We start from the raw sequence: 14298 nt of genomic DNA, 5'->3' as shown, positions 1-14298 counted from the left end.
ATTTTGTACATGACTCAAAGAGAGGGGCACAACAGAAGTAGGTAGTTGGTTATAAAACCAATTATACGCGGATTAGACTGTAAACTTACTATTTTTTCCAAGGACAAACCATCCTTTGATCCATATTAGAGGAGTGAATCTTTGTTTTTAAAATCTTAGCTTGAATATCCTTAGTAAAAAGGGCTTGGAGCCGATCAATATTACAAGAGTGAGTCACATAATCAATGAGATTAGAGACATACCTGATGTTACGATGCAACAGTGGTCGAGGACCAACAAGCCTTTTGCAAGGAATGGATGGAATCCAGTTATCCTCCCAAATGTCGATTCCTCGACCATCAGTAATGATCCAACAAGGTATAAAAGAGATCTCATTTCTAATCCGAATGATATTTTCCACCACAAAGAAGAAGATTTAGAAGCTTTAGCTTTAAGGAAAGTTACATTTTGAAATTATTTAGCTTTTATAATTTTTATCCATAAAGAGTTATTCTCAGCAATAAGCTTCCAACACATCCTAGCTAGTAGGGCCATCTCTCCCCCACCCCCAGCAAGCATTCCAATTTAACAGGTGTATCTTGTGATTCCCAATCTCATTAATTAACATCCCACCAGAAATTAGAGTTTAACATATCTAATTGATGACAAACAGATTTTTGAAAAAGATTAGTTTGCATAACATATATAGGAATAGCAGAAGTTACACTTTTAACTAAGGTACTGCGTCCAGCCATAGATAGAAATTTGTTATTCCAAGATTTGAACTTATCTAAAACTTTTTTCATGATTCTAGTAGAACTAATAAAACTGGGTTTAGTAGGATTGAAGTCAATGCCTAGATAGGTGTTATTACAGTTAGCTAAATGGATCTTAAGGATTTTGGAAATGATCTTTTTATGTCTATTATGCAGGTTATGACTAAAGATAAGAGAGGATTTACTAAAATTCACAGATTGGCTAGAAAGATCACAATACATATTAAGGCACTTAAGAACATTATGAGTTTCAGGTAGGTTAGTTAGCCCTCATGAAAATAAAGCAATCGTCAGCAAACATTAAATGAGTGATAGGTATAGTAGAGTGAGAAATCTTGATGCCATGAATTTTCTTAGTAGCTAACAAATGCGAAATATGCCTAGAAAAGAATCCAGTGCAAATAATGAACAGAAAGGGGGATAGGGGGTCATCTTGCCTTATCCCTCTTGAAGCAGTGAACTTCTGAAAGGGAGAACTATTAAGATTAGCTGAGAAAGAGGTAGATGTAAGACAAATTTTTATCCAGTTAATCTATTTAGAGCAAAAACCCGAACTGCTTTAAAATTTGAAAAAGGAAAACCCATTCAACTTGATCAAAAGCTTTATGCATATCAAGTTTAACAGCCATACACCCATGAATGCCTTTTTTCTTTTTCAACTTTTGTAAAATATCCTGAAGAATAATAGTATTATTGGTGATCAGCCTTTGTTGAACAAAAGCAGATTGCATAGGTGAAATGATCTTATGCAAGAGGGGCTTGAGACGGTTGACCAAATTTTTTGCAATAATTATATATATGATATTACAAAGACTAATAGGACGAAAGCTCTTCACCTGATTTGGGTTTGGAACTTTAGGTATAAGGGTAAGATTAGTATGATTAAAGGTCTGGTCTAGAGAATTATTATAAAAAAAATGTTGAATGACAGAAAACAGGTCGTCCTTGATCACGTTCCAGTTATCTTTATAAAACAAGGGGGTAAAATCATCAGGCCCAGGGGCCTTGCATGGTTCCATAGCAAACAGGGCTTCATGAATCTCATTTAAATATATAAGTTGAGTTAAGTTATCATTATCCATAACATCAATCAAGCAATCAACAAAAGGAATACAATCAGGAACACTGGGGTTAGTAGATGTAAACCGGGAAGAAAAAAAAATCAACAATATGATTACCAATGTCCTTTCTATTGTTCAACCAATTATCTTCATTATCTTTTAACATCATGATCTTATTATGGCTTCTTTTAGCATTTGTAGCATTATAAAAAAATCTAGTATTATTATCTCCTAAAGTAAGTTTTAAATATCTAGATTTATCTCTCTAATACGCTTCTTGGCGCATGTTAATATCATTAATCTTACATTTAATATCATATTCTAAGGCTATAGTATGATATGTAGGGCTACTAAGCTGGATATGACTCAAGGGTTTGAAGCAAGGTTTGCACTTTAGTGTCCACTTTTCTAAAGTGATTTTTATTCCATAACAGCAATTTTTTCCTAACCAAGGAAATGTTTATGAAAGCCACATAATGATTATCTTGTAGAGGTTTCCAATTTAAAGCTACTACTTTATAAGATTTTAAAGCTACTACTTTATAAGATGGGTCGAGGTTCCAAGCTGATTGGAAGTAAAAAGGTTTTCTTAGTTTTTCGTGTTTTGGATTGGAGTAAAAAAGAATAAATAATATAGATTGAAGTGGCGGAAGCAACACTTAATCAAAATCTACACTTTGTAAAACCCTAAAAGTCTCACCTTTATTGATAATCGCTCAATAATTTATAACACACAAACACAACTAAAACAACTCCCTGAAACCCTAACCATAAGCCCTTATTTATACTAACTGACAGCAAATCAAACTAATGAAAATATGCCACATGGCAAATAACTAAATAAAATAAACCAACTAAAAAGGGCCTGCCTAATGCAACCCATGAGCTTGACTTGAACCTATGTCTACATCATTCCCCCCAACCGAAAAAAATTTGTCATCGAATTTCTAATCAACAAAAACTTCAGGTAAAGAGAACCACTTCCACAAGCTTTAGGAAATCGGCCAATACCCCAGCTGAAAGGAATCCGACCATGAATTTTCCTTTATAGCAGCTTCCCTGGCTTAAAATCAGTAACCCACAACATGCTCTTGCACACAGATTATGAAAACAATAACCAGAAGATGCACCAAAAATTTTCAGTACCAATGGCTCGTCTTGAAAGCTTGTAACTTCACCAACATATGTGACTTCCTTTAAGGAAATCCAAGCTTACAATCATGCTTTTTTGAAAAACAAATCACTTTGTTTGTCAAAGTGATTCACAAAAGTTTCCCAAATCAGATCTTCGTACTTATAAAAAAGAGACTCATCTTCATACTTATCAAATATTGGTGGAGCACCCAATAGGGGGGCTTCAACACCTGCCGGCAGCCGAGCAGCGCCATCATTGAGGGGTACACCCTCACGTTCCTTATTGAGAGGAGGTTCCCTGTTGGTGTTATCTTTCCTGCCAACTCTATTCTCTTTGTTGTTTTCTGGATCTGTAAGCACAAAAGGGTTCAGAAGAGGGATTGAACCATCAAATTGCGATGCATCATCAGTACTAGCCATTGAACCATTATTCTGTGGTGGTGGAGGTGGTTGTTATACCCTTCTTTGGACTGGAAACTTTGCTTCCATCAGGGTCTGGAACATCTGTGTCATGTTTTTCATGCTTTCTTCTAAACGAGACATGCGAGTATCCATGAATGGAGGACGACCTCGAGTTGCTTTGTGATTCACCATAATAACAATAAAAAATTGTTTTTTTAAGGAATAAATCACAGTGAATAGTAATTGGGTGAACAGTACTGTCGTAACCGTGTTTCGTAAATAGTACCTCGATGAATAGTATCCCAGTGAATAGTATTTTCTGGACAATCTCCCAAAAATCAGCCGTTTTGATACCACATAATATAGATTGAAGTGGCAGAAGCAACACTTAATCAAAATCTACACTTTGTAAAACCCTGAAAGTCTCACATTTATTGATAATCGCTCAATAATTCATAACACACAAACACAACTAAAACAACTCCCTGAAACCCTAACCATAAGCTCTTATTTATATTAACTGACAACAAAGCAAACCAATGAAAATATGCCACATGGCAAATAACTAAATAAAATAAACCAACTAAAAGGGGCCCACCTAATGCAACCCATGGGCTTGACTTGAACTCTATGTCTACATCAATAAGACTATGGTCAGAGTGAATAATGGGATGAGTAAAAAGGGTGGCGTTAGGGAAGTTGTGTAGAGCAGAGTCATTGAGGTAGGCTTTGCCTAATCGTTTTTAGTTAAGCTAAGGAGCCATTGGTTATTGGACCAAGTGAAAGAAACCTCAGAAAAACCTAAATCTCGTAAATCAGCAGACTAAAGAAAATTTTCAAATTTATCGGAAGTTTTTGTAGATTTAAAAGGCTTCCTAAATTTTTCCCACGGATGTTGTATCTCATTGAAGTCACCAATCAACATCCAATCCCCATATAAAAAGTTCTGTTGATTTTTTAAATGAATTCCAGGAAAAAGAAGCGATCTTTTTTGATAAGGGGGGGGGGATAAATAAAAGAAACAAACATCTTATATTGATTGTTTTGAAAGGAGAGCTCTGTAAGAATAATATTTTGAGAAGTAAAAAGAATTTTAATTTTAATTGATGAGTTCCTGAGAAGCCAGAGTCCTCCACTAAGACCATTAGCAAGAAGGATGAAAAAGTTTTCAAAAGGGAGAGATGAAATACGAGTGTGACTATCTTGGTAGTTAGCTTTAGATTCCATAATAAAACATATATTAAACTTATGTATATTATATTGTTGTCTAATATAATTAACTATAGAGGTTTTTTTACTTCCTCGACAGTTCCAAGTAACAATCTTTATGGATGGTTGGGAGGAGGCCATTGGGTGTAGTTGTATACATAGTACAAAATATCAGGATATGGGTATTTATCGATATTCAATTTCTGGATATGTATCGTGGATATATCCCCCTCTTTGGGGATATTTGACATTGTTTCACATGCAAATATTGTTGATATATCCAAAATATCGACAAATATTGTGGATATTTCTTGATATATCATGATACATTATTTATATTTATTTGAAATATAATGATAAATATTAAATAAAATTGTTATATACACAAAATATCGCCAAATATCCCCAAATATCACAAATGTCATAAATATCATCAAAATATCACTGATATTTGCAGTCGTATATATCTCTGAATATATCGTGATATTTATATATCTTTCTCTGAAATCTGGATAGATATCCCCAAATATCACGATATATCGGGATATTTTGTACTATGGTTATATGTGAACTTCTTTGTATAAATGTTAGGAATAGATATTTGAGAGGCAGAGATAAGAAGCGAGGAGAAACAAGAGTGTAATTATTTCAAAAAAGATTGAATCCTCTAGTGAAAGGAGAATTTTTTGCTCCTTAGGCTATATGCTCATTGTTTCATTGTCCAACCGTAACTAGCCATGTGTCACTTTTTTCTCTCACCCCTCTTTGTAAAAAAAAAGATGAGTCTTTACATCTATCACTAATGGGGACCTTTAGTGGGGCGATTCTAGGAGTAACTTAGTAGTTAGATACAACCGTTCCTATGTGCTAAAATGTTTCCTGTTCTAGTAAACTTTGGTTGGTAGGACTATCTTATCTATTTCTCGCATGTTTTTCCTTCTTTAAATAGCAACAACTGTCATCAAGGAAGAAGAAAGATGTCATCTGTTCAAAGTGAATCGGGTATGCCAAATCTGCAACAACCATCTATGTCGTGGAGTAATCTCTTCAGCAGACCAACTCCTTCCACCACTATTTTAAAGAACTTCTCGCCCTCTTTCGTTAATGGAGTCACTATTATGCCTCAAGAGATTGTTGATGAAGGGATAGAGGAATGGAAGAATGCCTTAGTAGGATATTTCCTTGACAAACGTATGGTCTTTCCATATGTTAAAGCTAGTCTCGAGAGAAGCTGGAAACTAAAAGGCAACATGGAAATCACTACAGACTGTGATCTTTTTTACATAAAGTTCTCTACTGAAGAAGATCGATCTATGGTCTTGGAAGGTGGATCGTTGTTTATATCGGGCAAGATTTTCGTGATCCGGCCATGGACAGTGGAAGCAGAGTCTTTTAGGAATAATGTTAATACAATTCCTATATGGGTTAAACTAGCTCATGTACCAAAAGAACTTTGGACTTTAAATGGCTTGTCGTACCTTGCTTGCATTCTGGGAGGAGCCTTATGCATGAATGAGGCAACTGCGAAGAAACAAAGATTATCTTTTGCCAAACTCTATATTGTTATTCCACTCAATTACTCTTATCCCTCATTTGTTATGCTAAAAGTAGGGGAAAGAGAATGTATGGGAGTTTTCTAGTATCCCCTGATCTTCCTCTGTGCCTTGTGGTCTAGAAGCTTTTACTGAGTAGAGAAGAGATGAGATGATTCTGAGTTCAGGGTTGAACCGCCTGGTGGTTGCCTACGTATCTCCTTATTTATTTAGAAGAATCAAACCCTATTTTGCGTAGTTCATAAGAGCAAATCCCTCTGGTTTATATAGGAAGAGCTACAAGAGTCCTAGGGTTAGGACTGTCCCACCGCTTGTGAGTTCCCTTCCATCTTTGGACTCTGCCTTCCTATTAGGATTTCTCTCCTTATGGAAGTCTGAATCTAGACCATATCTTATGAGAGGTAAGTTTCCTTCTTGATCATAATGTCCCATCGTGTATGAGAAGATTATATCTAAAAACTCCTAAGATATGTCATCACGATTCCTTTCTTATCATCAGAGATCGCCATCTTTAGTTTTCTTCTATTCAGGAACTGTCTATATCAGTTCCTAACGACTTGGAGAGCTGTCATACTTAGAGGTAGTCAGCCACGTGCCTAGCACATGTCCACTAAACACTTGTGCTAAGCACGAGATCACTTATTCACAGAACTGATCCGATGGTCCTCGTCTCATTCTGGACATCTATAGTCTTAGGTTATTTCCCATACACGTGTCATATGTTCAATGACGGGAAATCCCCTTTACATATGCCCCCTCTTGTGCCATCTAGCACGTGGGTGCTTGAAGCTACACTGCTTTTGGTGCAAGAATCTTTTTCCTAAACTGTTACTGGAACTGCTTACGTATCCAACTAATTAAGGCTATGAAAAGACGGCTCAAACAGACATGTCGTTTCCTGAGAAAAGGTAATGATGGCAGTTCCATCCTGAAAAGACACAATGCTTGGGCTAATTGTAACCGTCCATCTTATCTGTATATAAAGGATCTGGTGAGAGAACCCTCATTACCTCTTCCGCTACTTTTTCTCTGTATACTGAACCTTTTGATATCTCGCTTAGGGTTTAACCAAAACTTGAAACTTTCTCTCTTTTCCAATCATGAATCCCAACTGGTCACTTGTAAACTTCGGAGATCTTTCCTCCTTGAAACTGATTCAAGAGAAATTTCACATCCCTGATGATATCTGCCTGGAGTAGGGGAGGTTGCTAGATGAGTTGGCCTATAAAGAAGTGGCGCTCATCACCATTGGTCAACTCAGGGCCGAACTAACTCTTCCCCTTCACCCACTGTTAAGAGAGTGCTTGATTCACTTCAATCTTTTGTTTTACAGAACTGTCATGTACTCTGCCATATTGGCCAAGAGGCATGGATTCGTTTTGAATCGTTGGGTGTTTGGGTACTTTTATGAGGTCTGGCGTATTTGAGACCAATCATACTACTATCTCATGAACAGAGAAAAGAATTCTCCGATTGTCTTTTTTGAGGGGAAGCAGAGTGACGAGGGCTGGGCTGACCACCATCTCCGTGTGTTGGGTGATGCATGGGGCGTCCGTCCTTCTGATATTGAGGGTGAGCCTGTGGGAATTCTTGTTCCCAAAAAACACACTCATGCTCCAACCAATAAGCCTCTTTTCTTACGAATTTTGTAACCACTATAAGAGTCTTTCGACTAAGTTTCTTTGCTATTTTCCCTTAGATGACTCTTCCCCCTGGAATCAACTAACTGCGACTGATGCTAATATGGTGGACTTCATCAAGAAGATCCCCAAGGAACAGAGGATGCCTTGGGTGATAGTTCCTGATCCCACCCATCTTTCTGAATATTTCAACATGTCTGCTGAAGAATTGATGCAACTTGTCCCCTGACTTTTCCTCTTTTGGGATAAGTACTATGAATTCTGGGAACACAACACTTCCTTCTCCTGTGGACCAGGATGCTGGACTTCTTCCTCCTCCAGTTCAGGATGAATCATCTTTGAGTACTAGAAGAAGAGGGAACCGCAAGGAGAATGGCTTTGTGGCTGCCTCCGGTGATGCTGTGACATTGGGCTCAGTTCAGGAGCCTGCGGTCAGTGATGATTATGTGATCACTGGCGGGAGGGGCCCTGAACTGCCTCATGAACTGCTGGTAGCAAGCAATTTTAAAAGGGGAGTACGTGCGTCCAATTGCTCTAGATTGAAGAGAGCTGACCCTACTTCTGCTTATGATGTTGCCCTGTCCGGTAGGAAAATAAAGTTTTGCCCTCTCTCTGTTAATGAAGAAACACTTTTTAAGGTTCCTATGACTATTCCCCGTTCTGGTTTTTAGAAAGTAGTTGTACCCCTACCAGTTCCAGATCCTCCCACAGGTTCTGAACAAACTGGTGACAATGTCTCTCTGACTGTTGACCCTTCCCTCCCTAATAATCACAAGGGGAAAGGCATTGCTGAAACAACTACTGTAACTGTAGCTTTCCCTCCTCCTCGATTCAGTGATAGGAGGGGGGTGAGTGACGACATTCCTTTTTGCCAAGATCTCTAGATTCCCCTAAAAGGGAGATGATCGTGGAGATAAGGCATTGGGGACAAACTGATGAACTACATGCTACCAACAAGCATTCTGTTAATGATATTAATATCGCGCTCGGAGTTCTGGAAGCTGCGTAACTTCCTATTGACAAGGCTGAAGCCAACATGGCTGGGAGCCTGGACTTGTCCTTTCACCGATCTGCTGTTCACCTTGCCAAGGTAAGACTTTCTTCTCTGTTCAATGTTCGGTTTTTCTCATTGTATTACTTACACATCCTATATTCTTTTCCAGTTAGTGAATAACTTTTTGGCCATGAAAGAACCCATCTTTGCGGCCTCTGCTGATACATCCACTGATGCCATGGCTATCGGCGAGCTGATCTGGGTGAAAGAGGCTATTGAGAAGAGAACTGAGGAGCTGTAGATCCAGGTTGACCAGTTCTTAGTGAAAGAGAAGAAATCTGATACTGGCTTTAAGAATATAAGAGACACTATCTCCAACCTCCGGAGCTCTCTGGAAAAAGCCCAAAAAAGGAGCTTCTGATGCTGCCACTTGGAGAGTGAAGTTCTTGGAACTGTGCTCCTACTTCACCACCCTGCAAGTAAAGCATGACCAGGTCTAATGGGAACTTCACCGTAGGAACACCGAGATGAGAACCCTTGGCCAAGCCATTGATCATACAAATGAAGTCATGTCAGGCTATGAGAGGCTCTAAAAGAAAAATGTCTTTGCTCTGATAAGAAGGCTGGTGACCTCTTGGTGGAGACCTCTGAGTTCTATTCCCAAGTGGTGAAGGAGGTGAAGAAGAGGTTAGCTGAAAATGCCATTCGCTTTGCTCTGAGAGTGCTTGATGTTTCTGAAGAGTCCTTCAATGCAGCCAGACAAGTTAAGTTTGAGGAGGCTATTGAGGCTACTGGGTATGTTTCTCAGTTGGATGATCAGGGGCGCGTGACCAACCCTTTCATCTTGTTTCCTGATCTAGACACCAGTATCTTAGCTATCCATGATAAACTTATGCCTGATGCATCCTCATCTTCTGAAGAAGACACCAATGATGACATGCTTCTCATTCAGCTTCCTTTTTTGCATGTTCTAGCTTTAAGTTAGTGTTCCGTTTAGCCTTTAACCATTCCAGCTAATCCAACCACACAGCCTGTTCTTGAGAGTGAAACAAGAGTTCTTGATGATGGTGCAGCAATAAGCACTTATGGTGAACCAAAGTTTGATTCTACCCCTACTTCATAAGCCTTTCAGTTGATGATTCACATAAATAATTATTTTTAAACAATTATTCTATGGGTCTATAATATTGAGCTATGTAGCTCACATACTATTTACTTATTGAGCTTTGTAGCTCTTCTAGTTTATGCATGCATACTACTTACTGAACTCTACAACTCTTCTAGTTTATGCATACCTTTAAAGCATTTTATGTTATATGACATGTACTACTATGCATACTCTACCCTTGATGCTCCCAAAGTTCATTTGGAACAACAATAGGTGACCCTAGCAGGCTAAATAGATTAAAATGATGCATAACTAAAATCTGATCAGGATATCATGGAAGCCATTCAAGTTAACTGTAACTGAGAGTTCGATTGCAATAGAGACATATGTCTTTGCGAAAGTAACTTGGTGCCATGAGCATGACACTGTGTTTAATAACGACAGGTCCTATTTATTTAAAAAATGAATAGGTTATTGCCAGAACAACAGTGGGGGAGTCTTCCTCAGCGCTATCATGCCGATATAGTTCCAGGCTAATGATTGCGTGCTAGGATCTGGATCTAACCCAGATCTTCCCAGTAACCCCTATGTTTGATGTTTTGAGAGCTCCAGGAACTGGCATACAGTTTAGGCTTTCAAAAACACTATCTCTTGTTCTAAGTCAAATTGGATTACAGTTTACTGAACAATTAGTGTGGTCCGATTCCTTAAAGGCTTAACCCATCGATGATAATCGCAGTTTGAAAGAACTAGCGTACAGTTCCAGCTGCATGGAAATGAGATAGGATCTGTCATACAGTTCAACTTTCCCATACTCAGTATCACTAGTTCTAAAGAAAATTGGCATACAATATTCTTGAACAGATAGTGAGAAGATAATTCCCTAAAGGCTTAGTCCATTGTGGATCATAAATAAAGAACTGATGCAAGGAATAAATTCGATGGCAATGTGGAAAACTTTATTGATGACTTGGAGAGGAGTGAACAATGCATAAAGAAGCATAGAATAACAATTTACTAATAGTATTTGCGAAGATAATGTGCGTTCCATGGTTTGACAAGAACGTCCCCTTCATGTGTGCGTAGGTAGTAAAAACCAATTCGACCAACCTTGTTGACGATGTAGGGTCCTTCCCAGTTAGGCCCAAGCTTACCGTTGGGCTATGGGATCTCGTGCAGAACCAGATCTCCATATTTGAAATATCGAATCCGGACTTTCTTGACGTATGATATCTTCAGAATCTGCTGGTTAGTGACTAAGCGAAGTGCAACACCTTCTCGCTTTTCATTTAGGAGATCCATTTCTCTACATAACAACTCCTCGTTGTCTAGAGTGTGCACAACGTCTGACTTCTGAGTGGGAGCTACTAGTTCAGGAGGTATGACAGCCTCAGTTCCGTATGTCAGTGAGAATGGGGACTCACCAGTTGATTGTCTTGGTGTAGTTCGATATGCCCATACGACCTTAGGTAGTTCCTCGACCCATAATCCTTTTGCATCATCTAATTTACACTTCATGTTATCCAAAATGACCCTATTAAAGGTTTTAGCCTGGCCATTGCCTTGTGGATACCTTGGAGTTGAGAACAGATGGGTAATATGAAACTCTTCACAGAGTTCAGCGACCATTCCTCCAGCGAATTGTTGCCCATTATCTGAGATGATAACCTTGGGTATGCCAAACCTATAGACAATGTTGTTCCAAATGAACTTTCTGACGTCCTGTTCTCAAATGAAGACAAGGGGAACTGCTTCTATCCACTTGGTGAAGTAATCCATTGCAACCAAGAAGAATTTGACATTATCGGGAGCGGGTGGTAGAGGTCCTACAATGTTAGTTCCCCACTATGCAAATGGCCATAGGCTGGCCAATGGGTGCAACTCTATTGCTGGAGCATGGATAAGTGGCGCATATCTTTGACACTTTTCATATTTGCGGGCAAAAATCTATGGATCTTTTTGCATGTAAGGCCAAAAGAATCTTTGCCTTCATGAACCTCTCGCATAACCTGGTCAACGAGGTTTGGGGAGAGACATCTGAGATGAGGTCCCAAAAAGAACTTCTTGTACTGATCATCTTCAAAGAGGGTAAATCTGTGTATCTTTGCAAGCAGATGCCTGGCTATATTCTTATCCTCAGGGAGTGTCCCGTCTTTGAGGTAGGACTTGTATCGATCCATCCAATTTGGAGTAGTGGCTGGAATAACACAAACTATTGTAACTGTGAGTGCTTGGATGTTGGATTTCTCTTGAAACTATATAGGGATGGAGCGAGACTCACTGTTGCCCAACATTGAGGCAGCACACGCCAAAGCATCTACGTGACAATTTTCGGATCGAGGCAGCTGATAAAACTGAATGTTCTCAAATTTGTCCTAAAGACCCCTCACCAATTCCAGATATTTGACCATTCGTTCATCCCTGGCCTCATATCCTCTATCAACTTGGAACACAACCAGCTGTAAGTCACTAAGAACTATGAGGTGTGTTAGGCCTAACTCGAGAGCCATTGTGAGGCCAGCAAGTGTTGCCTCATACTCTGCCTCATTGTTAGAGGCGTGCCAACCTAGTCGTATGGACTTCTCCAGTCGCATGTTGTCAGGAGTAACTAACACAGCTCCCACTCCAGCGCCTCTGTCATTTGAAGATCCATCCACAAATAGTTGCCTGGAGCTCTACTCCTTTTGGTCTGGACGGGTATTTGGAGATTCAGGCAGGATGCCATCATCTGAACTGGGGGTGGTTGAGTCGTACCCAGTGTAGGTCGTTAGAAAATCTCCCAAGAATTCTGCTAGTGCCTTACCCTTCTCTGAGATTCGTGGGACGTAGATAATGTCAAAATTTTGACAGTTACACAGACCATTAGGCTAACCTCCCTAACCTGTTCGACCTTTCCAGAACTAATCGTAACTGGTATTTCGTGATTACCCGAATAATGTGGGACTGGAAGTATGGCCGTAACTTCTCTATTGTAAAAACAAGGGCTAAAACGACTCTTTCGAGTTTAGGATATCTTGTTTCTGTAGGGAGGAACGTTTGGCTCAAGAAATAGATAGGTTTTTCAACCTTTTTTCATCCACATGTATCAATACAGAACTGATACCATAATCAGATGAACAGAGATAAAGACCCAAAACTTCTCCCTCAACTGGTTTGGAAAGGATTAGTGGTGGCCCCAGGTACGTTTTGAGCTAATCGAATGCTTTTTGGCATTCTTCTGTCCATAAAAATGAGGTATTCTTTCGCGGTAACTTAAACAGAGGTTTGCACTTATCTGAACTCTAGAGATGAACCTGTTCACGGCTGTTAGCCCTTGCCTATGACTTTTTGAACCTCTTTCATGTTTTTAGGTGAAGGCATCTCTATGAGCGCCCGGATCTGATTTGGGTTTGCCTCGATTCCTCGCTTAGTAACTAGATACCCTAACAAATTTCCTGATGAGACAGCGAAAGCACATTTCACAGGATTGAGTTTCATGTGATACCCTTAGAGAACGTCAAATGCATGTTTCAAGTGGGAGAGATGATCTCCTATTTCAAACTCCTGATCAAGATATCGTCTACATAGATCTCCACAATGTCACCTATCAATCCTTCAAACATTTTGTTCACCAAATGCTGGTGTTTCAGTCCGAACGGCATGACCTGATAACAGTACAGGCCATCCTCGGTTGTGAAACTTGCATGCTTGTGATCTTCCACATTCAATGGGATCTGGTTATAGCCAGATGATCCATCTATGAAAGATAACAGTTCATGTCCAGCCATCGCATCTACCATTTTGTCAATCCGCGATAGAGGGTAACTGTCTTTTGGACATGCGTGGTTTAGATTTGTGAAGTCAATACATATTCTCCATGACCTATTCTTCTTACGTTCTGGGACAATATTAGAAATCCATGTGGAGAAATTGATCTCCCTGACAAAGTTAGCTGCCTTTAGTTTTTCAACTTTAGCTTTTATTGCTTTGGATCTGTCAGCACCTATCCTTCTGGGTTTCTGCTTGACCACTATTGTATCACTGCAGACATTGAGCCGGTGACATGCCACATGGGGGTCAATCCCTGGTATTTCTGCAAACGACCAAGCAAACACGTCTTTGTGTTCTTGAAGGAAGTATATTAGAGCTTGACACTCTTCAAAACTCAACAAGGTGCCGATGAAAGTGGTTTTTGACGAGCTGCCTCCCATAATTTCCACTTCCTCTAATGGCTCTAGTGAGGGGGGACTCTCCCTCTCTCTTGGGACCAAGTCTGGGAGAGGGGGATCTAACTGTAATTGCTATTTGGCGGGTTGCCCCACCTCCATTGGTTCAAAAGGGAGTGGGGACTGCTTCGCCGCCAGTGCATATCATGCTTTGGCAGCCACCTGATCCCCTCTGATTGTCTCAATTATCTCGTTATATGGGAACTTCAGACATTGGTGATAGTTGCTAGGAACAAC

General features: G+C 39.5%; 2 protein-coding genes across 2 annotated transcripts; one reads left to right on the top strand and one right to left on the bottom strand.

Annotated features, from left to right (window-relative positions):
* Positions 1-5538: 5538 nt before the first annotated feature.
* On the top strand, positions 5539-6201 carry LOC147491869 (uncharacterized). The gene has a single exon (XM_086567349.1). It carries the CDS (start codon positions 5539-5541, stop codon positions 6199-6201), a length of 663 nt encoding a protein of 220 aa, XP_086423475.1.
* Positions 6202-11017: 4816 nt separating this feature from the next.
* LOC147491868 (uncharacterized) lies at positions 11018-11485 on the bottom strand. Its single transcript, XM_086567348.1, has one exon. It carries the CDS (start codon positions 11483-11485, stop codon positions 11018-11020), a length of 468 nt encoding a protein of 155 aa, XP_086423474.1.
* Between the last annotated feature and the right edge of the window lie 2813 nt (positions 11486-14298).

This window comes from Coptis chinensis, chromosome 6, assembly GCF_015680905.1.
Source record: "Coptis chinensis isolate HL-2020 chromosome 6, ASM1568090v1, whole genome shotgun sequence".
NCBI lineage: Eukaryota > Viridiplantae > Streptophyta > Magnoliopsida > Ranunculales > Ranunculaceae > Coptis > Coptis chinensis.
This window is presented reverse-complemented; position numbering and strand designations above follow the sequence as displayed.

Coding starts and splice junctions, on each gene's coding strand:
- LOC147491869 (XM_086567349.1), top strand. CDS start 5,539: ATGTCATCTGTTCAAAGTGAATCGGGTATGCCAAATCTGCAACAACCA.
- LOC147491868 (XM_086567348.1), bottom strand. CDS start 11,485: ATGGTCGCTGAACTCTGTGAAGAGTTTCATATTACCCATCTGTTCTCA.